At 51.1% G+C, this 23,168-nt stretch overlaps 8 protein-coding genes across 8 annotated transcripts; 3 read left to right on the plus strand and 5 right to left on the minus strand.

Annotated features, from left to right (window-relative positions):
- Nucleotides 1–301: 301 nt before the first annotated feature.
- Nucleotides 302–1,249, plus strand: A1O9_04729 (uncharacterized protein; the record flags this gene model as incomplete). Its single annotated transcript, XM_013407017.1, has 1 exon — nt 302–1,249. The coding sequence occupies one exon, from the start codon at nt 302–304 to the stop codon at nt 1,247–1,249; it is 948 nt and encodes a 315-aa protein (XP_013262471.1).
- A 523-nt stretch (nt 1,250–1,772) lies between these two features.
- A1O9_04730 (uncharacterized protein) lies at nt 1,773–3,776 on the minus strand (the record flags this gene model as incomplete). The annotated part of the gene is made up of 1 exon (XM_013407018.1): nt 1,773–3,776. One exon carries the CDS (start codon nt 3,774–3,776, stop codon nt 1,773–1,775), a length of 2,004 nt encoding a protein of 667 aa, XP_013262472.1.
- A 476-nt stretch (nt 3,777–4,252) lies between these two features.
- On the minus strand, nt 4,253–5,770 carry A1O9_04731 (diacylglycerol O-acyltransferase; the record flags this gene model as incomplete). The annotated part of the gene is made up of 1 exon (XM_013407019.1): nt 4,253–5,770. The coding sequence occupies one exon, from the start codon at nt 5,768–5,770 to the stop codon at nt 4,253–4,255; it is 1,518 nt and encodes a 505-aa protein (XP_013262473.1).
- A 734-nt stretch (nt 5,771–6,504) lies between these two features.
- A1O9_04732 (ABC transport system ATP-binding protein) lies at nt 6,505–8,367 on the minus strand (the record flags this gene model as incomplete). Its single annotated transcript, XM_013407020.1, has 1 exon — nt 6,505–8,367. One exon carries the CDS (start codon nt 8,365–8,367, stop codon nt 6,505–6,507), a length of 1,863 nt encoding a protein of 620 aa, XP_013262474.1.
- A 1,065-nt stretch (nt 8,368–9,432) lies between these two features.
- A1O9_04733 (cell division cycle protein 37) lies at nt 9,433–11,034 on the plus strand (the record flags this gene model as incomplete). Its single annotated transcript, XM_013407021.1, has 1 exon — nt 9,433–11,034. The coding sequence occupies one exon, from the start codon at nt 9,433–9,435 to the stop codon at nt 11,032–11,034; it is 1,602 nt and encodes a 533-aa protein (XP_013262475.1).
- A 169-nt stretch (nt 11,035–11,203) lies between these two features.
- On the minus strand, nt 11,204–11,977 carry A1O9_04734 (uncharacterized protein; the record flags this gene model as incomplete). Its single annotated transcript, XM_013407022.1, has 2 exons — nt 11,204–11,498; nt 11,523–11,977. The coding sequence occupies 2 exons, from the start codon at nt 11,975–11,977 to the stop codon at nt 11,204–11,206; spliced, it is 750 nt and encodes a 249-aa protein (XP_013262476.1).
- A 902-nt stretch (nt 11,978–12,879) lies between these two features.
- Nucleotides 12,880–14,883, plus strand: A1O9_04735 (uncharacterized protein; the record flags this gene model as incomplete). The annotated part of the gene is made up of 1 exon (XM_013407023.1): nt 12,880–14,883. One exon carries the CDS (start codon nt 12,880–12,882, stop codon nt 14,881–14,883), a length of 2,004 nt encoding a protein of 667 aa, XP_013262477.1.
- A 3,855-nt stretch (nt 14,884–18,738) lies between these two features.
- Nucleotides 18,739–21,204, minus strand: A1O9_04736 (uncharacterized protein; the record flags this gene model as incomplete). Its single annotated transcript, XM_013407024.1, has 11 exons — nt 18,739–18,902; nt 19,015–19,149; nt 19,218–19,506; nt 19,572–19,619; nt 19,719–19,988; nt 20,055–20,146; nt 20,200–20,256; nt 20,311–20,392; nt 20,482–20,505; nt 20,557–20,832; nt 20,896–21,204. 11 exons carry the CDS (start codon nt 21,202–21,204, stop codon nt 18,739–18,741), a joined length of 1,746 nt encoding a protein of 581 aa, XP_013262478.1.
- Nucleotides 21,205–23,168: the final 1,964 nt, after the last annotated feature.

The raw sequence follows: 23,168 nt of genomic DNA on the forward strand, positions 1-23,168 counted from the left end.
AATTGTGTGGTGTTGGCGTTGACGGAAGTCGTACATATAATTATCTACATACTAGTCGTCTTGCCTGTCGTAGAATACCCCGCCAAGGAGGAGTGACCCCTCGGGCCTCCTTTACGTAAGTATCCTCCTACGTAGCCATGTGCCAGGGGTGCCAGTACGTCTCTAACTACAGTAAGAACCTAAATTCACTGACAGACCTCAGGTATCGTCAAGTGGCGTATTCCGGACTTTCAACCCTGAAGAACCGTGCCACAAGGGGCAGTTGAGAATGTCATAATGTCTCGTATTGCAGGATGAAAGTATGGCCCAGCCAGCGTTGGAGTTCGTCAATGCAGGTTTCGTCAACGGGCCTGAAGCCGAGCAAAACCGGCGGCGAGTAAGATCTCATGCGGCGAAAGCCAGTGGAGGAGGGGCAGCCAGCAGCAGCTTCAACGCTGGCTTGGACAAATTTCCACCGCAGCAAAAGCCACCTCGAAAGCGAAGAAGACCACGGCGCCAGAACCTCAGCTGGGCCGTCCAAGTGCGAGATCCTGAATATGAGTCCCAACAGCCACACCACTCCAACACGAGTTCGGCTTCTCTTAGCAGCAGCGGCGGCGGCAGCAGGACCAGCCCACTGAGCCCACTCTCCGGCATGGCCCTGATCCCAGCATCCAAAAGCCCCGTCTACCACGAACCATACATGCCGATCGTGGTGCAGAACTACCTGGACCACCTCGCGGTCGCGATCCCGGAGCTTGATGGCGGAAGCGACTCGGTGCTGTTGAAGACCAGATGGTTCCCCATGGTGATGCACTCGCCCGTCATCTTCCAGGTGATCGTGCTCTTCTCGGCATCGCACTACGCCGCACAGCGGCGCGACTCCTCGCTAGCGCGCACGCTCCTGTCGCTCAAACAATGCGCCTTGCACGGCCTCCGCCAGAGCCTATCCTCCGCCTCCGAGGAGGGCACGGCGCCGGTGCGCGACGAACTCATCGCCGCAACGGCCAAGATGGCCAGCTACGAGGCGATCTGGGGCGACGCGCACGCGTACCACTGGCACATGCGCGCCGTGGACGAAATGCTGCGCGTCCGGCGGCACGGCCTGGCCAGCTTAGGGCTTGATGGATTTTTGTCGAGGCTGTTGATCTTCATCGATACGAATTCGGCGTTCATGCTGAACACCTTCTTGCATTTGCCCGGCTCGACGTTTCCGAGCGGAGAACCCTTTTTCAAGCCGAATTTAGGCCGCTTCGTGGGGGACCCGTGAGGTTGGTCAAAGAAAGCTTGAGGATTTGGGGAGCGGGAGCGAGGGCGGGAGGCAGGGGATAAGAAACTCGAGTGGGCACACTCCTAGGAAGGAAGAAACACGGTATACTGTTAACGCTACAGAAGCGCCCTTCGCCGAAGGCAAATCCTGTATAGCATCTAGCTATGTAACTACATCTCGAGAGAGTCATCGACAACTGGATAGAGTAACGTTCTCAAACGCATCCAATTCTTTCTTTCTCACCGGCATGACGGCCTCCCTTTAAAGTTCACTCTGGAGGCATATAACAGTAGCGAGAACAACAAGAGTGAAATAAACCTGTTGAAATTCGATTCGATTCCCTATGAAAGGGGCGGACTTGATCACACACGCGCGCATCGCTTAAATCAACTACTTGGGTAGTCAATGCACCAAAGGCGAGTCTTTCACGGATCATCCATCACCGCCCGACTATTCCTCGATTTTCAGTTGACCATCAATCTGCCCAGCCACTCCTCTGCCCACTGTGGCATGCAGGAAAGCACTATCTCGCATGGCGGAAATTGCCTCGCGCCTGTTCGGCCTTGAACCCATCCTGCTGACTCGGAAGTGGGATTCGCTGTCTGGACGCCGCAGCGCCATTCGGTGGTGTCCCGATGCCGACGGCGACGCCTGGCGGCCCACCTAGACCAGGAATGCCGGCCCCGACAGGTGTGTTTGATTGCGAAATTAATCCAGGGAGCCCACCTGGTGGGAACTGCATTCCTGGAGGCGGTGGTGGGGGAAAGCCCGGCGGCAGGTTTTGGAGGTTTAGGTTTGCGAAATCAATGGCGTAGTGAGGCTGGTGGTGTGAGGGCAAGGAGAGGGGCGGTGGTGGTCCATTCGTAGCTCCTGGTGCGTGTGGTTGCGGTGTTTGCTGCTGCTGGGCGTGGGAGAAGAGCCGTTGTAATGCATCCGGGTCCAATCCAGGAGGTGGAAAGGGAGGAGGTGGGTGCTGAGACAGAGTTTGAGGGAAGCCCGGAAATAAACCTCCTGGGTTTACTCCTTGAGGTGGAGGAATGGGCGGAGGGGGGAAGCCCGGTAGAGGTTGTGTTGGTCCTGGGACGCTCGATCCATTCACCCCAATCCCAGGCAGCCCACTAAGACCTGGCAGTCCCGGGATACTGAGGCCGGGAAGTCCCCCACCCTGAGCATTTGGAGCTTGATCCTCCAAACCCTCTGCTTCGTCCTCTTCTTCCTGCTCCTCTTGCTCTCTGGCCTGCTTACGACCAGATTTCCGATCCCAAGTACCTTGAGCCTCCGCACCTTCCTCTCCAAGATGGAACTGGTCCTTGAAACATGTCGTTTGGCCAGGTTGACTGCGTGACCAGAATCGCGTGTAGTGGTCGTTAGAGCCAGATGCAAGGATGTGGCCGAGGGGATGCCAGTCGAGACTCCAGATGGAAGATTCGTGTGCGTGAGGAATGCGATGGGCGGGGTAGATTGACTGAGGTGGTGCAGAGCGTGGGTCGGGTGTATCGTAGGGCGAGACGGTTGTGGAGGAGAGACCTAGGGGAGTGTTGGGTTCCGTGAGGAGGTACGAGAGCAGCGAGCCGTCGTCACCACCCGTGCTGAGAAGAGAAGGATGGATAGGGTGCCATGATAACGTGGCAACGCCTTTTTCGTGGCCTCGGAGAATAGCCACATCGCGCATCATGCGTAGGTCGAAGATACGCGTTTGTCCATCTCGACCCGCCGTTGCAAGAAGCTGGTCGCGTAGTCGACTGAAGACTGTGGCTGTGATTGCGTTTTTATGGCCATGGAGGGTCGTTAAATTCCTTGTGGTTCGTGGATCCCATAGCCTCACGCTGTGATCTTTGCTGCCCGAGACGACCAGGCCTTTCGTCGGGTGCCAATCACACGCTTTCACATCCCAGCCATGGTCTTTGAAGGTGGATTCATTAGTCGAGGAAGTGAAATCCCAGATCTTGAGCGTATTGTCATCGGAAGCGGTGACGAACTTTGCATCGCTGGGGGCAAATGCTAGATCTCTAATGGGAGCATCGTGAGCTTTGAAACGGTGCGGGTTGTTCAAGGTTGGCTGTAGATAGTAGACGGTCCCCTCGTCATTTGCAGAGATCAGCCAATCCTTTCGATTGGACCATTCGGCAGCACGCAACGAGCTCGAGCCCATGACAGTAACGGTTTCGAAGTTGAAAGACATGCCGTTCCAAAGCATGAATTCACCGTTGTGCACGCCGGCCAGCAAGCGACGGCCCTCAGGCATCCACCGTACCACAGTGACAGGCTTTTTGGATTTCCCCAGAGAAGTGTGCAAATGACGCACGGGAATTGATTCTGCTGGAGCATCGCGTCGCGCATGGGGCGGCAACATATCGACAACATAGCTGAGACTGGGTCGCTCTGATTCATAGTGGTGAGACCCTCTATACCCAGGTTTGCGCTTGTCTAGCCATTGTACCATGGAGGTGCCGTAGTCGGTGATAGGCCGTGGTCGTCTCCTGCGGAACCCACCTTCACCTTGCTGGTCATCGTATACGCCGGCCATAATTGATGACTATGGTCATCCACACTGTAGACTAGGGTCGGGATGAGATGAGATGTCCTGTTGATGTTGACATGGGGTCTCAAAACAGCGGCGAAGACACCTTGAATAAAGACAGTGATGAGTGATCAGTTTGCAATCATGATCCGGTGAACATTCTACGCTGCACTGGCATCACCCTAGATCACGTTGCATCTTGCACAGAAGTGAAGGTCGGCCGAGAGGACTTCAGTTGAAGGGGTGAAGTTGTTGTGCAATGGATGGCGCGCGAAATTCAAATGTCAAATGTCACGTTCAAAAATGCCAGCCTCTTCATTGTGATCACGTGATGATGGGCTGAGCCTAGACGTCATGGAGCACGTGATCTGCTATAGTCGAATGGAGACATGTGAGGGTATGAAGGCAAAGAGGGACGACGTGGCTCCTTGCACATTTGAATGCGGAGTGATTGATGTCTACTTACAACATGTTTACCTGATTCATCCACGTTGGTTCATCGCTTCACCCAGTAGACCATGCCTCGCTTTATAACTAAAAAAGTATAACATAGCGGCCAAAGGCTGGCCCACGAAGACAAAATTAACCCAGAAAATGCAATTCCCAATGACTTTTCCCATGCCTTCTTTTTTTGCTAGAGGTTCGGTGACCATAATTAGTGGCAACTGAAGGACCATTCCAAGGAATGCGACTCCGAGAATGCTATGACATGGAATCCCCACTGCCAACTCGTGCAGAAATCCAGAAAAGACAAACACCCACATACTGGCTGCTTTGTGAGACCAACCACGGCCGACAAGAGGTGAATAAATATGTCTTCGCATAAAATGATAGACTGGCTTGTTCCAGGTTGACCAGTACATCTTCAGGGTGGTACTGTTCCACCAGTCTTGGTAGAATTGTCGATCGCCAAATCTCATGATCTCGGCCAACGCATTGAGGAACGACTGGAACAGGGCAAAAAAACCGGCGAGCCATACTATGAGGGAGATGGTCGATAGTTTCATTAATCGTTCCAAAATTGAGGGCACGTCGAAAACAGCCATGCCATTGAGTGAGTTCTGTAAAAGAGGAACCGCATATTGGGCACAGGTGAGCCATATGAAGACACTGAGGGCCACCACCTCTCCAACCCGCTTTGCAACGAAAGTCCATCGAATTTGTTGAGACCTCGGGTAAAAAGGTTGATAGACGAGGGTGGGTGCCCACCAGAAATAACAAAGATTACCCAACGTGACATTCCGGGGATATGGACATTGCAAGTAGACCTGGGGCAATGCAGACTCCGGGCCTCCTGGATGTAACATAGCATGTCGAAGGTCTCGATTTGTGAAGGCGTATGAACAAGTCTTGAGCCAAACCACAATGGCATGAAGTTCGCTAATGGCGCCAAGTCCAGGATTGTCCATCAGATAGTAGACCACAAAGCTGGTGATTAGCAAAGCTAGCGACGCATTCAATGTATGAACCACAGCAATCCACCACCATGTATAGTAGAAATCCTTGTTCTCTTTCTCGATCTGAGGATCGTTGTTGTCCAGTTCGGCCTTTTTGCGTCTGCCAATAACACCCTTGACATTTTCCATGGCGATCCGTTCGATTATGTAGGCAACGAAGAGATGAACAGGAGTGAGTGCGTAGAGGAGGGCTGCTGCCTTGATATCGTGGCCGCCCAAGCTAAACTTGAGAGTGATGAGCAGGCCATATTTTCGAGCATTCTCAACTACGAGGCGCAGGTTCATGACAATGATGGTTAAGACCATGAGGTTGCGGAAACCAATAAAACTGGGAGTCTCGGCAGTTTCGTGACTGAGGACCGATGGCTGCACTCTGGAATGTAAGGCTTCCACATGACGATACTTGCTCCGGATCTTCGGTTTGGGCTGAGAGGGAGGGTTGGGAGATGGCGAAGGGACTTGGGTGGGAGCATTGGTGTTGCCTAGGTCTGCAGACATAATGTCCTCGGCCTCTTCAATGACTGTCTGAATATTGGTTGCCATTTTGCTTAGATGGTAGATGTAAATACTAGCAGTTGGAGTAATACTGTAGCAGTAGAATTGTAGACCACAACGTGGAAGACGGACGAGGCTCTTCCATCAACCAGGATCAGGTGAAGACGAGCCTGCTATCCGACTTGCGAAGGACAGGAACGAGTGGCAGTGACAATGACAGTGCCACCGGAGGGAAAGCAAGGTGGTGGCTGGCATGTCGGAAATGAAAGGATTGATACAGTAGCAGCGGCGATGAGATGGCTCGTCCTCCGTCCGCTTCGGTGAGCCGTGGCGGGAAAGGCAAAAAGACAAAGCACATGGACTGACGGTGCTGGACCACTTGATGCTACACGCTGCAGAGTCGGATGCGCAGGGCACTGGCAATACGAGGGAGCAAGGGAGTGGATGAGTGGATGAGGCACCCATAAGGGTCGGGTGGGGGGCCTCCTCGCATTTTCAATTGTTGGGCGGGCCGTGATTTGCTTAATCAGGCATGTGATATTCCCAACTCTTTGCTGTTATTTGCTACGACTACTACCCTATACTAGCAATTAGAGATCATCCGAGTCTTGCTTTGAGTCGAGGATAGTCGCTTTCCAATTCAATATACATACATCGGTATAGTTATGCTTGTCTGATCACAATAAGGAGTATAGGGTCATCGACAAACCCCATTTCCAGCCACCGTTATCCACTCATCCTTCTTTTCGCAAGAATCTATCACCGACAGATAATCGCTCCCATCACGTCTTCGAATCCACTGCTTTACTCACTGTTTCTTGTACTTTGCTGCCTTGGATCTCCTCGCTCTCGCCTTCTTCCTCGTCAGGCGCCTCCAGGTCGGCGTCAATATCATCCTTCTCAGACGGAGGACCACTCCGATCCGCATTGATCGCAAGCTCACTGACCTTGGACTTTTCCGTCTCACCACCACTCATTTGCCACTCCATGAGTTTCGTAAATGCTCCATCTGGCCGGCTGCTAAGATCTCGGAAAGACCCCATCTCGGCAACCCGGCCATCGCTGCCCAAACAAATAATAGTGTCAGACCGCTTGATGGTTGAGAGACGATGCGCAATTGAGATAGTTGTGTTGCTACCCTTTAGTAGCTGGGCCAAGGCCTCGTTGACGAGGGTTTCAGATTCAGCGTCCAGCGCTGAGGTCGCCTCGTCCAGGATCAGGATGTCCGGCTGCTTGACCAGGGCTCGAGCAATAGCTATCCGTTGTTTTTGACCTCCAGACAGTTGCGCCCCTCGGGCACCAACGAACGTGTCTAGCCCATCCGGGAAATCGCTGATAAACTGGCAATTGGCTCTTCTAGCTGCACGTAGGATCTCGGACCTCGTTGCATGTGGCCGACCATACGCGATGTTCTCGGCAATAGTCCCTGAAAACAAGACTGGCTCCTGCGACACAATGCCAATCTTCCGCCGTAAAGACTTGACATTCATTTCTGCAATATCATTGCCGTTGATCAAGATACGTCCCTCATTGGGGACGTAGAACCGCAAAATCAATGATGCGATTGTGCTCTTTCCCCCACCAGAAGGTCCAACGATAGCCACGTTGGAGCCTTGCGGAATCTCAAAGTCAAGGTTCTTGAAAATGTTAACAGCAGGTCTTGTCGGATAGCTAAAGGACAAGTTCTCAAATTTAATGGGACCACGTGCCGATATCACTTTTTCCCCTTTGGTTGGGTGGATCGTTGGCTGTCGGTCTTGTAACTCGAACAGGCGCGAAGCAGCGCCCACGCCCTTCATCAGTTCGGAATAGAATGAAGAAAGGCCAAAAAGAGACGATCCGGCGTAGGCAGTGTACATGAGAAATGATGTGAGTTCGCCGATGCTGATCGTCCCGTTTGATACCATGCCTCCTCCGACATAAAGGAGTGTCAGAATAGTCATGTTGCCCATGAAACCAGTCGATGAGAAGAAGGTGGCGCTGATCAGTGACTCCTTCTTGCCCAGCTCAAATATCTTCCGTACTTGAATATTGTACCGATGTACTTCCAAAATTTCCCCAGCAAATGCTTGGGAAGTGCGCACGTTCCCGAGTCGTTCCTCAGCAATTTTGGTCAGGGTTCCAAGGTTCTTTTGGATCTTTCGGCTGAGGTTTCGAATGGCACGACCATAGAAGAATGCAGCCAAGGCGACCGGAGGGAAGAGTAATGTCAAGATCCCCGTCAGTTTCAATGAGACCCAAGCCATGAGACCAAACCCAGCTGCTCCACTGACAAATGCGCGCAATCCGTCAGACAAGTTCTGAGTAATAGATTTACCCACTATGATAGTGTCGGAGCTCAACCGGGAAATCAAATCTCCTACACGGTTGGCATCAAAAAATTCGGCGTTCTGAATGTAAGTCTGGCGAAAAAGTCGTGATCGAAGTCTGGCAACAATGCGCTCGCCGACGATGCGTAAGATAATGATGCGACCATAGTTGGCTGCGGCGCCTGTAGCAAGAATGGCAAATAAGGCGGTGTAGAAGGTGGTCAAGCTCAGACCGAAGAGCATGTCGGTCTTGAGTTCGGCGTCCGGGCCCTCGGTATTCGCTTTGCCCTTGGTGGCTATATCCATGATTTTGCCAATGGAGAAAGGAATTGACATAGTGATGGTAGAGGAGATCAGGAGAAATAGAAAAGCCCATACAAGAGTCCCGGCTTCGGGACGAGCAATCTTGATGAGTCGCCATATTTCGCCGAACCCGGACGATTTACCAGAGGCGCCTTCTTTGGAAAGTCTGGCACTGAGGTTGACATGGGATGCTTGAGCGGCCTTTTCACTTTTCTCAAAAGCCTCCTCTTCCAAATCAGCATCATCATCCGACTTTGTTCTCGCCTGGTCCTTTATAACGGGCGTTGGGCTTTCCTGAAATATGCCACATGCTGAGAAATGACGCGGCTGAGAGGAGAGGTTTGAGCGGGTAGGACGGAGAGGGGTGTGAGGTGCGGGTAAAGATCTCAACAGAAAGTGGGCCGGTCGAGTAGAGACGGCGGAGGACTGGGAGCAAGCATGGAAAGGTCGCGAAAGTATCCTCGAATGCCTGGGAGCCGAGTTATATAGAGAGAGGAGGATATTCTGGTCGAGGGGGTTTAAGCGAGTGCCATGTTGGAAAGGCCTGAAAGCGAGCAGCAAAGAGCTGCGTGTCGCATTCATGGTGGGGTTTGGAAGGTGGGTCGCTAGAGAAGGAAGGGAAGCTGTCTCCTTCTCCCCATATCGACAAAGGTAAAGAGGCAAAGGAGACGTAGAATTAAGAGCAAGGCTTGAGGTAGCAGCGGTTGGGTGTGAGGGAAGTCGAAGTGAGAAGCGACACCTGGAGTTGCTGAAAAGTGAAGAGGGAAGGAAAGCATCCGAATGGGGCAAGAGCGACGCGCGAGATCGGATCAATCGAACGATGAGGAGGAGGGATTGGCTGCTAACCCACTAATTGCCTGCTAGTGGCTCTGGGAAAGGGCCCTACTTTTCTCCGGATCGAGCTCTTTGTAAGCATCCTACTGTGGTGCATACGGTCATTTCGTGCTTCAGCCTCTTGAGACTCTGCCCCTCGCCCGAGTCACCCCTCCAGTGCAGTAGTCCCTACGAGTCCTCATACCACCAGAACCAGTTAAATAATTCAGGACTCATTCCACTTGTATGTAATACCAACGTCCAACCCTAAACAACCATCTCATCATGCCTATCTCTTACGACAAGTGGGACAAACTCGAAGTCTCCGATGACTCCGATGTCGAAGTTCATCCCAACGTCGACACCAAGAGCTTCATTCGAGCAAAACAACGCCAGATCCACGAACAGCGTGCTCAGCGTAAAGTCGAAATCGAGACCCTCAAATACGAACGCATCATCAATGATGGTCTATTAGAAAGAATTAATGCCTTGCTCGATGCCCTCAAGAAACATCAAGACGAAGCACTCACCAAAAACCCTGAAGAACTCGTCTTTCAATCATTGATCGAGAGCGCCGGTGACCCCTCTAAAGATGAACCACCAAAGCCCCCAGAGGGTGTCTACACCCACCAAAAAGAGCCCCAGCCCCGGTATTCAAAGATGATGGGTGCTTTAGTCGACCAGGTCAAGAAGGAAGTCGACGAGAAGAGTAGTAACGACAGGTACAAAGATTTTGTCGTGGGCATCAACGGTCATCTCGAAAAAGTCCAGAAACTACAACAAGACCTGTTAAAGCGTCTCGCCACGCTGGAACAGGAAGCCGTTGCCAAGATTACTAGCGAGGATATTCATGATGGCTTCAATTCTTCTTTTGTTACCAAGTCTAAACCTGCTGCTCTGCCGGCCGAGAAATCCAAAGCACCACCCAAGAAGAAAAAGACTGAGAACGTGGAGCTCTTGAACAAGCCCTTGGGCCTCAGCTCCACCACTCGTGACGCTCTCAAATCTGCCGAGGGCGGTGTCTCATCGGGTGCAGAAGCTGATATCGAGGATGATGCCCTCTTAGAAAAGCATGAGGGTGACGACGACGACGACGAGGAATCTGAAAGCAACCTCAAACTCACGCCGGAAGGCAAACAATTTGCGCAGATCAAACTTGGCGACTACCGGGCCAGTCTGCAATTCATCTCCCAGCATCCGGACATTGTGAACGAACGTACACAGGACGCCTTGATGATCGAGGCTTTCAATGCACAGATGAATGGTCAAGAGACCTACGCCCGAGGCTGTGTTCATCAGAGCCTACTGGTCCAATATTGCCGCCAATTGGGAAGGGATGGAGTGGGAGTGTTCTTCAAGAGAATCACCACCAAGGGTCATCAGGCCCAGCAAGTATTCAACAAGGATCTGAACGAAACATACGCACGAATCAAAAACCGAGCGGCAGAACTGAAAAAAGAAGAAGCCAACGATCCGGCCGGTGTGGAGCAGATACAACTCCACGCCGTTGAGCCTGGAACTGAGATCCACATCAATGTTCCCGAAACCAACTCCGAGGATCCAGTCGAGCAGCAAGCTCGGAAAATCTTCGATAACTTTCCTCCAGGCCTTCAACGAGCACTTGAGTCCGGCAGTCTAGACCAAGTGAATCTTGTCCTGGGCAAGATGAGTGTCGAGGAAGGAGAAGAGATTGTGGGGCTCTTAGGTCAAGGAGGAATGTTGAGCTTGCAGGAAGGGGTGATTGACGCAACAAATGAAGAGGGCCAGAAACTTCTCAAGCAAATTGAGGAAGATGAGAAAAGGAAGAAAGAAGAGTTGGCCAAGGGCAAGAGTGTGGAAGAAGTGGGAGAACCTGGCGAGGCTGTGGAGACGGTGGCCGTCAGATGAGAAGCCAAGTCGCTTTTCTATTTGCACGATCCCGAGCAGTCAAAATACGTAGACTATTGTTCGAATACAAGACTCGAGACCAACGAGATTCTGAGTGAAGATCATGCAGCAGTAGCCTCTTGTTGTTCAGCCCCTTGTTGTATTAACAAATTTGCTAGTTTCAGGCTCACTAATTCGACTTTTTGGACGTGACACCCTGCGCAGTGAAAGCTGCAGAGATCTCTGTATAGGCGGCATAGAGTACCCACAGCGGAATGAAGACCCAAAGCATGTTGAAAAAGACCAAATACAACCACAGATACACAGGGTCCTCCCCAGCCAGTGCGGGATTTCCACTCAACCACTCAGGGGCAAAAGTCATGAAGCCACCATATAATTCTCCCGTAGCAATCATGACTGCCACAAACCACATCCTGGTCTGATATTTAGCTTTGGCGGTGCTCTGACTGCCTGATTTAGCGACCCTGGAAATCAAATAGCAGACATACATCGCAGCTGGACCCGCGAGGCCGACAGTGAGTATCTCCAACGAGATAACGGTCAAGTCGGCTCCTCCCCAGCGACGGTCAGCTTTGGCGTATTCTTGCCACAGGCGAGCCATAGGTGCCTGTGAGTATATCGCTCCATAGCGGCGGTCAGAATGGCCGAACAGCTGTGGGACCGGGGGGCCCCCGCGCGAGGCAGGGTGCGGATAGTCGGAGGTCGGGATGGGCAGGTCGATGTAGGAGAAGAAGCAGTGGTACAGGTAGCTACCTTCGATAATGAAGTGGGTGAGAAAGTCATAGGCGTGCCACAGAAATAAGTAGTAGTAGGTTGGCTTGATGGATTTGGGCAGTGCTACGGCGGCAAGGGCTCGGGCGCTGGGCATCAGAGAGAAAGCCACGGCGAGGGAAAAGGCGGTACCCGCATCGAGAGTGAATGGTGGTGATGCCGTTGTGGCCATGGTAGACGCGATGGGAGTGCGAGACGGTGGCTAGGGATCTGGAGGTTAGAATGATCGCGTGTGTAGAGGCTCATGTGTGCGAGACTACACGGTGTATCTTTTGCCCAATTTGGGTGGTGGGCACAGGCATAATTACGCACAGGCACAGGCACGGGTGCAAAACACGTGCCTTGCAAACCCGGAGGTACCGAGTAGTACGCACTACTCCGTACAAGACGAGGTTGTACAGAGTACTCGTAGCATCATAGCTTTAGGTGATCAGGCCCCAACGGCAAGCCCAGAAACGCCTAACCGAATTCAATCATAGTTAAGATGTTAGAGGGGCAGGGTGGGGGGTTTAGGCGCGAGCTCGCTTCGTTAGTAGTGTAGGATCTCGTTGGGTGGCCCCTAAGCTTTCCCCAGCTTTTCCGTGGTGACTCAACAGGCGCAAATCAAAGTTGCTTCTTCTTTTTCCCCGCAATGGATTGCCTAGGCACCTTCCACTCGCTGAGTCCCCCTCCTTCCTTCCACCAGAGCACATCACATGTCCGCGCCTTCCCCCTTACCAAGTCAACACAAACCCACTTTCATCTGCGTCTGCGTCTGCATCAGCCCACAACTGACTTTCTCTCTATACACAATGGGGTTACATCCTTCCCTTGGATCATTCCAAGCCAGTCTGTCTTGCTGACTGCCTACGTCTCTTTCGATCCCAACCATTTCTTAGACAGTCTTTCCTTTTCTTTTTCTCAACCGACAGACAGCATGGGATCCCGGCCGCAGTCGCATTTCGAGTCCGCCGTCTTCCCACTCAGCCAGCTATAAGGCAACGCACTCTGCTAACAGACTGAAAGTTAGATCGTTTCCATCAAAAAACACACTACTTCTATCTTAAACCCTGCCTTCTCTACCGGGTCTCATGAATGGCCGATCTCCCCGATGATCAGGCTGGCGTTCCAGGGTCATTGGACTCTCTCCTGCCTTGCGATGCATGCCGACGGAGGAAGGTCAAGTGCTCTAAGACCGAGCCATGTGACAGATGTGTCGGTGCGGGCCTAAGATGCACAAGGGACATTGCGCGCAAGAAAAGAGGCCCCAAGAAGGGCTCCGGCTCTGTCATTGCCAGACTGCGAGATGAGACTCTCTACACGTCCGCCCAAGATCTTGCCTTGCCAGCATTTGATCTCTCTCAGCTGCAATTACAGATGCCCTCTTTGACCAGAACCATGTCGGGCGATAGTCCATTGGACTCACCTCTTACCTCTCCCACCACCTCGCATTTTAGCGATGCCCTTGGCCCTACCTCTGACCCAGCCAACGTTCCGAGATCTGTACCACTAGGAATGCAAAACGGTACTGAGTTCGAGCCCAATGCTTATTCTGCCTTCACCCAAGCCGGCATCCAACTTCCTGCTTCATGGCAGATGCAACCATCTGAGCAACTCCTACTCCAGGCCCCAATTTCACCAAACGGCTATCTATCTGTGAGCGACCTAGCCCAGCAGATCTTCCCAGAGCAGATGCCCACATCTGCCCCCAGCTCTACTCTCTTGCCTCCTCGGTCAAATGCTCAGACTCCTTCCAGGACCTCAACTCCGATCACCCAACCTGGCTCACTTGATGCCATGTTGAAAACCAATGCGGCCTCACCTTCTACCACAACCACAGGTTCTCCTTTGCCACTTTATGGTCCAAAGTATCTCTATCGAAGCGATTCCGGAAACCTTGCTATAGAACCCAGGATCCAAGGTCTGAGTTCCGAAGTCGGCATGTCCGCATATCTAATGTCTCAGTGCATTCGCCAGTATTTCAGGCATTTATACCCTATTCGGCCCATGATCCACGAATCTTCATTCCACCAAAGGATGCAGTCGAATGAGGACCTGTCCAACGAAGAGAAGATCCTCATCCTCTCACTTTGTGCCATGACAGTCCTGCATGCTGCCCCACAATCAGACTTATCTATGGAGAAGAAATGGCAACTTGGTACACAATTCCTCAACATATGTTTCTTCCTGAGAAGCAACGCCGATTGGGCCGAAAGTGCCACGTTGTTGTCGGTCCAAGCAAGCTATCATATATGTGTCGCCCTGTTCGAGCTCAAAAAACCACGTGCCCATCACTTCTATATTCGCGAAGCTATTGGCATGGCTATCGATCAAGGGCTTCATTTGGATAGCACCTACATCAATATGGACGACATTCAATCAATTTGCGCACGACGCACTTTTGCTATTCTCTTTATCACTGAACGTGGCCTGGCCATCCTGCGGAATAAACCAACCTTGATCACTCAGATTCCACCCCTTACAACGGAATATTTCGATGAGCAAGACGGTCTCGTGCTAGCTGGATTTTCCGCTCTGGTGAACCTCTTCTCCATTCTAGACGACAAATTCGTCAAGCTTTGGAACAGCAATTCTGCCGACGTGTGTGATGAACCGATCGACAACGTAGCCATACTGCAGCATAATCTGAACGAAACTACCTTTGACCACTTTGCCATGACTGACATCCAGAAAGCCGATGTCCTCATCACCCATCAATGGTTGCGCCTTATCTTCTGGCAAGCTTCAATGCGTCAAGGTCTCATCTCTTATAGTGCGGCTGATCCTATCTTCTCATCCTCTTATCCCATCACGATAGCCAAAGACCTCTGCACATTCATTACGGCCCATCAACTCAGCTACGACTCTATACTCGTGCATGGCTTAGGCATCTTCGAGAAGCTGTTTGAGATAGCCTATACTCTGATGGATGCTCTGACAATCTCAAATTTCAATTGGTCCGACTCTTTGGAGTTGAAGTATCTCTTTGATGTGTTAGCTGCTAGTCCTAATAGTCAGAGCACTTATGTTAAAATGCTCACGACGAAGATTGAAAGCGAGAGGAGTCAGGCCAACAGCCCTCACGGAGCAACTGGTTAAAGAATTAAATCATCGATCTTTCCGGCTTGGAGGTCAGGTTGCTCTACAACCCATGCTCTTCGTTTCACCTGCCAACGCTTCTGGACTTTATCGTACATTGACACAAGTCCCTGCTTTAGAGAGCCTAGCTATCTTGCTTGCTGATCATATCTGACCGCTGACGCATCTGGTAATCTTCACCCACCAAGCAAACGGTCTGTGTGCTCAATGCTCTACAAACCATTGGAGAAAATTAGGAATTGCGGTGGACCTGCACCCCAATATCGAACATTAGGCAGATTACAAGACAGCTCTAGATCTGTTTTGTGTTTTCCACTGTCCCAGACCCGCCGCAACACGGATTCGTGTCAGAGGAGTAAAGTCTGTCAGCGTCAGAGTGAGCAGTGACTTATTGAATACTCTGAGGACTTACTGAGAAGGCCGCCGATTTCTTTCGCAATCACTCGTTCAAGCGTTGATTTCAGTAAGAAACATAACGAGTGGTCAGTGGTGACAAAGCGACCAGATATCAAAACACAATTCGACTGCAAGAACTGTATGCACGCCCCTCGCCCTTCGCCTACGGTGCAGTTTTAGAATGATCTTGCTACAAATTCATAGAACGCCGATTTTTCTCCCTCCAAACCGCTCAGCCAGACCCCACCATCAGTCAGTCCAACACTATTTTGGAACAAAGTACTCTGTGCTCGCCGTTTCGAAAGCTTGGGGTGGCAGCCACGGTATCCAATTTTGCAGTACTTTGCAACCTTTTCACCAAGCAACACGTCGAGCAAACCACCAGAACAATTCTCAAAACTATACCCACTTTGAGAATTTGTCGCATCGATTACGTGCCATCCGAGGCTCGATTCTGTTGCTGCTGCGCCACAAAGAGACATGGAATAACAAGCAGAATACGCACGATGAATGCCAGCCTTGGCACACGACTGTCAACGTAGGCTGTGTCTACTCATTATCACACATCACACACCTCGTGTAATTGGAGTGACCTTGCAAGACGGCCACGGGTGCGGAGAGAAGAGAACTGATGCGGTCAATCCCCAGTCCGACTATGGGACTGGAAAATGCGGTCCCTTCCGCAGTCCCGTCTGTCTGTCGCAATCCTTGAATGTTGTGTGTGCACACTTGGGCCATTAACCAATTAGCGTTTGATACCAATTACCCCCTTCAGAGCTTTTCGGCTTGCCCATAAGCATCAAATATATATATATATATCCAACTATGACAGGTTTTCCCAACCATTTTCAGGGTAGAAAAACATGTCTCCATATTCTTCAAACCTAAACGAGGGATTCTTTAACGATGGGGTAAATCGATCTAGTGTGAGCTCTTGTGGACAAGCAAGAGTACTGATCGAAATACAGATTGAACATGATCTCAAGTTCTGCGGAAGCTGGGCAGATCCAATCTTGCAAAACCGTGCTCAACTCGACCTGACATTTGACACCTTGGAAGTAGCAGAGGGCGGATGGAAACTCGCACTCATGGATGGGAAGACACGCAACACCCTCAAGAGCCTTGAACAAATTTCGACTTCTGGCTGCGGCCTGAAATTTGGAGACGTCTCTGGCGGGTGGACCTTGGTGGATTACGATACGAGCACTTTGTTTGAAGGCTTCGTTCGAAGGAGCGATCTGTAAGCTACTCATCACCAGACCATTAGAGATGGCAGCCACTCGGCGGCCGGTGTTCACGGAGGCTAGAGGAGGGCGCGGTTTTCGCCCTGATGCGATAACTATGAACTGGAGGAGGCCTTCCATCGTTGATACCCAACTTTCGCAGACGACTGGGTTTTACAGAACCTGCACAAACTTCACGGCCCACGATGCTGCCGAAGTATATACCCAGAGACATTCAGATACATTCAGATATCTCACATATTACAACCAACCCTTCTGTAGCTTGAATCTCATCACCTTGCATATTGTCAAACTCAGCACTTATAGTGCACGTCCATCGAAAGCAAGTCATGATGAATGCATATAATGATACAACTAAATGCTATGAAAGTGGCGTCTGGTCTAACTGAGATCGGGGGGATTGTCCCAGGACCATTTCTGAGGAAGGCCAACTGGCCGAGACAGGGATATAATCCCTCAAACCCCCTAGTTGGGGAGCATTAGGTGCCCAGTTCCCAGCCAGATGACGCTTAGCGTTGTCGAAGACACAAACCCAACTCGACGCAAACCCAACCCTAAAACAAAAGGGCGTGCATGAAATGGCCAGAACAGATATCAATCAGCTGTACCTGCCCAGCCAATCGCCTTCTCAGAGTGCGAACTGCAGGACTACTTGGCCAACTAGCTAGTGAACAGGGTTAGTAGACAACAGCCGCCTTCTCGGGCCTCCGACCAGTTTTGTGAAGCTTACTACCCAACGCGATCCAGCCGTTGAAGGGAGCGAGCGATACGGGAACGGACGGCCCAATAAATGGTGAGCCTCGTCGTCCTCTGCGTCGCCGGGGCCGCGTGCAATAAGGTCCATCTCAACAGATTCTTCAGTGTGGTCAGTGGCCACTGGTCATCGTGAGGCGGGTGAGGTACATAAGGTTGACAGCGGGCTGACCAAGGCTGTTTGTCACGAACTGCTAATTGACATTTACGCTCTCTCTTGCTCTCGCCTCAGTCAACCTTCATGCCAGTCCGATTGCCTAAGGGGACGCAAGTGACACGGCGATCCAGGTACGGTGGAGTTCCAGGGGATACGGGCATGTCAGCACTTTATGTTCCTCCCTTCGCTTCAAAGCGTCTAAATGTTCGGTTAGTTATGGATAGTCTCCCTCACGGAGTCCACTCTCGCCCCGGGTTTCGGTTCGCATATTTGTTTCGCTCGTTTTCCATCCCAACTTGACTACACCGTCCACTGTCCGCCGTACGGCGTGCGGCGTGCGGCGATTCTTCCGCGGCTGTTGAATGTGGCAGGCGTACCGTGCATACACTGCTGGGCTTCCCGGTTTCCTTTTTGGTTCTTCCCGATCTCTGGTCGTTGCATGTATATTTGCAGGCATAGAGGCAGGTTTTTTCGCAACTCGAAACCTCATTATATGCTGACCGGTGAGCGGGCTGGAACCTCGATGCGGACCGTGTAATAATGTAACATAGATGTAACCTTGGGCAGCAACAAAACAGTAAATTGCAAACTTTTCCATTCTCCCAGACCTTGGCTTGTCTGGGCCCTGGCCAGACATTGGATGAGAGACACGGAGAGAGAGCTACAATCTTTCGGGCTCGCGGGCTCGCGAACGCGCAGCCGCGGGCTCACTTGTCTGAGGCTTTAGGGCGTCTGGACTCGATATACGAACTGCAGGGGCGTGCCGAGTCGGTTAGTGCTCACCGTGTTCGACTCTTAGTTCGGTTTCTTGCGCGTTTTCCTTCATTGTGCATTCTATCATTTGCAGGCAGGAGATGGATGGATTCCATCTTACAACTTCCCTAGGTTCGGTAAGAACGAGCCCGGTTCGATAGATGTTATCCTTTACGGAGGACAAGCTGGGATTGGGTGAACTATTTGATTTCCTTGCAAGATGGAAATGAAATGGCATTGATGTCGTATGTAGACAGACAATGAGGACTTCGCTATCTTAAGGAACGGCTACTAGTTAGGAACAGCTCGACACCACCCACGTGACCGGCGAGGCTCTGACAATAGGGAGGCAAGACTCCTCAATCCCCAGGCCCACGGTGGCACTATCACATTTTGAAAGGACCAGTCAACTGCCACTGCTGGGGACCAACCTGTTACGCTTGGCCACCATTTACGGCTTTCGTTATTAGTGAGGGAAGATCTGTCCACCACCTAAAAGTTCCACTGAAATGGTAAAACAGAACATCTCATCCTCGGCGAGCGCAACATTGTTCACCCTGGATTGGCCATCTTGGGCACGATGGTGAAATAATTTATATTTTCGGCTTCGAGGGCTGCGACAATCTCTCCGGCGAGACTGAGGCACCTCTCTTCTTGGAATTGCCGTGCGACGATCTGGATGCCTACTGGCGCTCCATCGTACGCGTCCGCATTGTCTGGCTCATGGTGTCAGCGTGAGAATAGTGGCTCAAGAAGCTAAAAAGGCAACTTCTTCTCCACCTCTCATAAACAGGGGAAGGGGGAAGTGTGCTTTCGGGTTTTGCTTACAGGCTTCCCAGTTCATCTTGTCAGTTTTATTCAACGGAGTGTAGTGCTTTTCAGCTTTGTCTAAGCCTCTGTCTGCTTTGGTGACAGGAATGACGATGCTGGTGTAGTCGAGCAAGTTGATGACGTCGGAGTAGCCTGCATATGGGATGACCAGGGCGTCTCAGCAAACCATATGTAGTCAGTAGGGAAGGAATTTTCGTTACCGTAGTAGTAATAATTACCCGGAATCACGGCGGCGTGGGGGGCAACTGGCATGATGAACGCATCTGCGGGCCTTCCAGTTCCGGCCTGTTCGATCGTGGAATTCCAGTATTCCCTGTACCGTTGGCGATATTCGATTCTATGAAGACCCAAGGCCTGGAACTCTAGTAGGCTCAGGGGTGGTTTAGGACCTGCACCCAGCTGACCTACCAGTTCTTTAATCGGCGCTTCCCCAGAGAGTCTCAGCTGCTCCCACGTATTCGCCCCGCCATCGGAGTACATGAATCGATTCTGGTTCAAGTAAATAAGAGTTATCAGCAAATCTGTCCTCTCATAGAGACCAGCGTAATATTTACATGTATTTGACTTCCTTCGCGGTGTGAAGGAGGATTCCATCTGATGGTCTGTTCATTTGGGGTCAGTTACCTGTCCAGTGCATGAGGCGAACGTCAAGCAGAAAGCAGAAAACAGAACCCGTAAAACTCAACGAGTGGGGCTTTCACATTATGGCCTTTTCTCTTGATTGCCTTTTCGATCATGCGTAGAGCACGAAGAATTGGAGGATGTGGTAGGACGAAATCATCGCAGCTCAGGAAACCAAAACATAATCTGTCCTCGATCTTTTCGTATTCAGGCCTCCATGGCATGGGAACGACTTCTGCATCAGATATCCAAGGTTTGGTCGAGAGCAGGGCGATTTGAATCAATCTAAGGGATGCCAGAGATGTGGACATGAAGCCCACCGCGGACTTGACGACCGTCTGTGCCGGATTCTTAAAAGGCCGCACATATGTCAGTTGTGATTAGACATTTCCTTGAGTAGGGAAGGAGCCACCTACGCTATTTGCTGTGTCCTTGTATGGAAAACGTGCAAAGGACGGCTTGATAGCATATATACCACAAAAGGCGGCGGGGATCCGCACGGAACCGCCTTACTCAGTGCATCAGTGGACCGAGACAGATCTGTCAAACAGCTTGCAGTACCAATATCTGTGCCGATACCAAGACAGCTTCCTCCTAGAGCAAGAAGAGAGGCTTCTCCTGGAGGTGAGTGCTTGTTAGCATATATCTTATAAGTCGTGCTAGTAATCATACCACCAGAGGAGCCTCCACAGGAGAGTGCTTGGTTGACGGGGTTCATTGTGTATCCGTTAATGTTGTTGTGAGTTTCACCGAGCTAAGATGTCAGAATGTGCCGACTGCCCGGTATTGGAGGTTTCAGAATAGACATGATTCGCGGACTAGTGTGATATTTGGCATACATACCAGAAGAGTCTGTGGAAGACTTGTCTAGATCAACCCAATTAGCCATAGATGGGCGAATGTAGAAGGATAGATTACCTTGCAGTATAGTACCGCTCCAAGCTTCAACAAATCCTGGACTACAACGCTTTCCCTCTTTTTATACTCAGGGCTCTCCGCAACGCCTTCAACTGTATTGATCCAACCGACGTATCCCATGGTGGTTTCGACGCCTCTGACATAGAATTGGTCCTTTAGACTGATTGGGACCCCATGAAGAGGCCCAAGGACAGTTCCAGTTTGCTCTTGGAATCTATCAAGCTCCTCGGCCCTCTGAACTGCCTGGTCAAAAAAAATCTCGTGGAGACAATTGTTCTAGTCCATTAATGAGTCTCAAGATCCATGACATTGAGACTGCTCGTGGTCCTTAGTACTCACAATCTGATGTGCCACTGCTGCTCGGTGGCAGAATGCAAGGGTCGTCTCCATCACTGTCAGGTCGCGCTGTTTTATTCTTTTGGCCAGTTCTGGAGCAGAAAGTGCTGTGATCGCTGCAGCTGCCTTATCGAGGAAGCTGATAATGAAATCCCCGGTAATGTCACGTCTGCTGCGTGCCTGTTCTAGCTCTGAATCCGACAGGAGCCATTCACAACGAATCTGGTATGATGTCTCCGCAATCTTCTGAGCGACCGACGACGTCCAATCGCTATTGAGTCGCGGTGTCCAGAAATTTGATATCCACTCCATGGCATGATTCGACGAGCAAGATTACTTCAACCCGGAGTTGACATCTTTGAATGCAATGTCTCACTCCCTTTTTAAGATACTTCAAACACTGGATATAATCTAGAAAGAGCTCCTTCTCGGAACTACCCTCGTGGCATTGCATTGCAGATAAAGGCAACCAAAGAATCCGGATGATGGCATGGTTACCTCGAACCACCGATATTCAATGTCTGACTCGATCGCTGCTGCGTTGTTTTGCAGAACGTTGGTCAGAGCAGGACTGATTGAGCATGGTCAACTGACAGCCTGCGAAGTTTGCCTTTTTCTTTTTGTGGAGGGTACATAATTTCTCCTGTTCTAGGTGTGCGGCTGAAATTGCATGTCGCTCATGGATGTAATGGACGGAGTGGTTAACCCGGATATGTTTGGAGCGTACTGTTATGCCACTGGCAAGTGATATGGATTTACACTGGAGAGTATGCAAGGTGTCATTCGGGCGTCCATGCAATGTTTCCAGCTGACCACGTAGACTGACATGGCCACTAGACCGGGCAACGTGCTTCAAAGCTCACCGACTGTGAATTTGCTCTCCGCATCACACACCGGACTGACAACAACTGCCAATCATGACTAGCGCTTCTTCAGCACTCAAGGGCTGTTGGCTGCATCCCTTTTCGCGTTTGGGCATCACTCTGCTGCCGTTGCAGGCAGATAAGTGTGAGCTCAAGAAAGGTAATCGGGCCTGCTTCTCCCTTTCAAGGAGTATACCAATATTTCGTAGACCTCGAGAGGCTTGTGGGTTTCTTTTATATCATGGTTCTGTGTCACCCCATTAGACTGTACTCCCGGTGGATCGTAAATCTTCAACTTAGACCGTCAACCTTTGGTAGACTTGCTCCTGCAAGGGTTTCGCTCGGCTGACGGTCTACGAGTAGGAGGTTGCTACGGAGGACAGCGACGGACTTCGGCCCCTGACTCTCCGATCCCCAACCATGGATGATCCTTTCAGTCCTCCTACGGACGATAGGTGGGTCACAGCACGCGTGAAGAGCGGCGGGACTACTCTCTGGCCGGATCAGCAGACGGTTTCCATACCTTCTGGTCAAGAAGTGAATCTTTGGTCTCCCTATCAAACTCCTCGACCGTTGGGGGCGCGATGTGGTGGAGGAATTCAGACTCACACGACCTTCGACAATGTTCTCTCCAATGGATCAACTCGACTTCCGCTGCCTTTTCCAGCCACAATGCCTGGCATGATAGTTCGAAAGCATGGTAATCCAAATGCCTCCTCTGTGCATTACTCGTCATCACCATCATCATCGCAATTGGAGCCATGCCAGGAGGCCTTCGAAGAAGTACACGATGCATCCAAACGCAGCTATTCAGTCTCATGGAGAGACTCTTTGTCTCAGGAGATTGGTCCACCTGACCTCAATGGCAGCTACGGCTCGAAGAAGCAGTCTGACCCGCCTGAAATTCGAGCACTTTGGAAATTAGTACAGGACAAAGACAAGGAACTCAGTCTCAAGGATGATATCATAAGAGGCCTCCTGCAATTGCAAGATGCTATCAAGCCTAGCGAAGCAGGAGCTGCTCCCAAGCAAGGCAAGAAGCGTGCGCGCATGGCAGATTCAATGAGTGAATCCTCTGACTCTGGTGGTACCTTGAACGAATCGACTTTGGGCCCTGGGAAACGAAGTCGCTTCAATGAGACCGCTCGCAAGCAAACGGCAATGACTCGCGAATGTCGTGCATGCATCAGATGTCGAAGATTGAAGAAACGGGTGCATTCACCTCCTCCCTCCCGCTAGCAAGAATACTGAAACTGATTCTTGCTCTAGTGTCCCCTGCCCGGTGATCCCAGAGATCCCTGTGGGAACTGCAAGGAACTCTCCCTAGCATACCAACGAATCCCCTGCATAAGAACCCGCATAAGCGACATCACTATCTTTAGACGAGGTACATATTCCATCGGGCTTCCTCCC

This window comes from Exophiala aquamarina, assembly GCF_000709125.1.
Source record: "Exophiala aquamarina CBS 119918 chromosome Unknown aczIA-supercont1.3, whole genome shotgun sequence".
NCBI lineage: Eukaryota > Fungi > Ascomycota > Eurotiomycetes > Chaetothyriales > Herpotrichiellaceae > Exophiala > Exophiala aquamarina.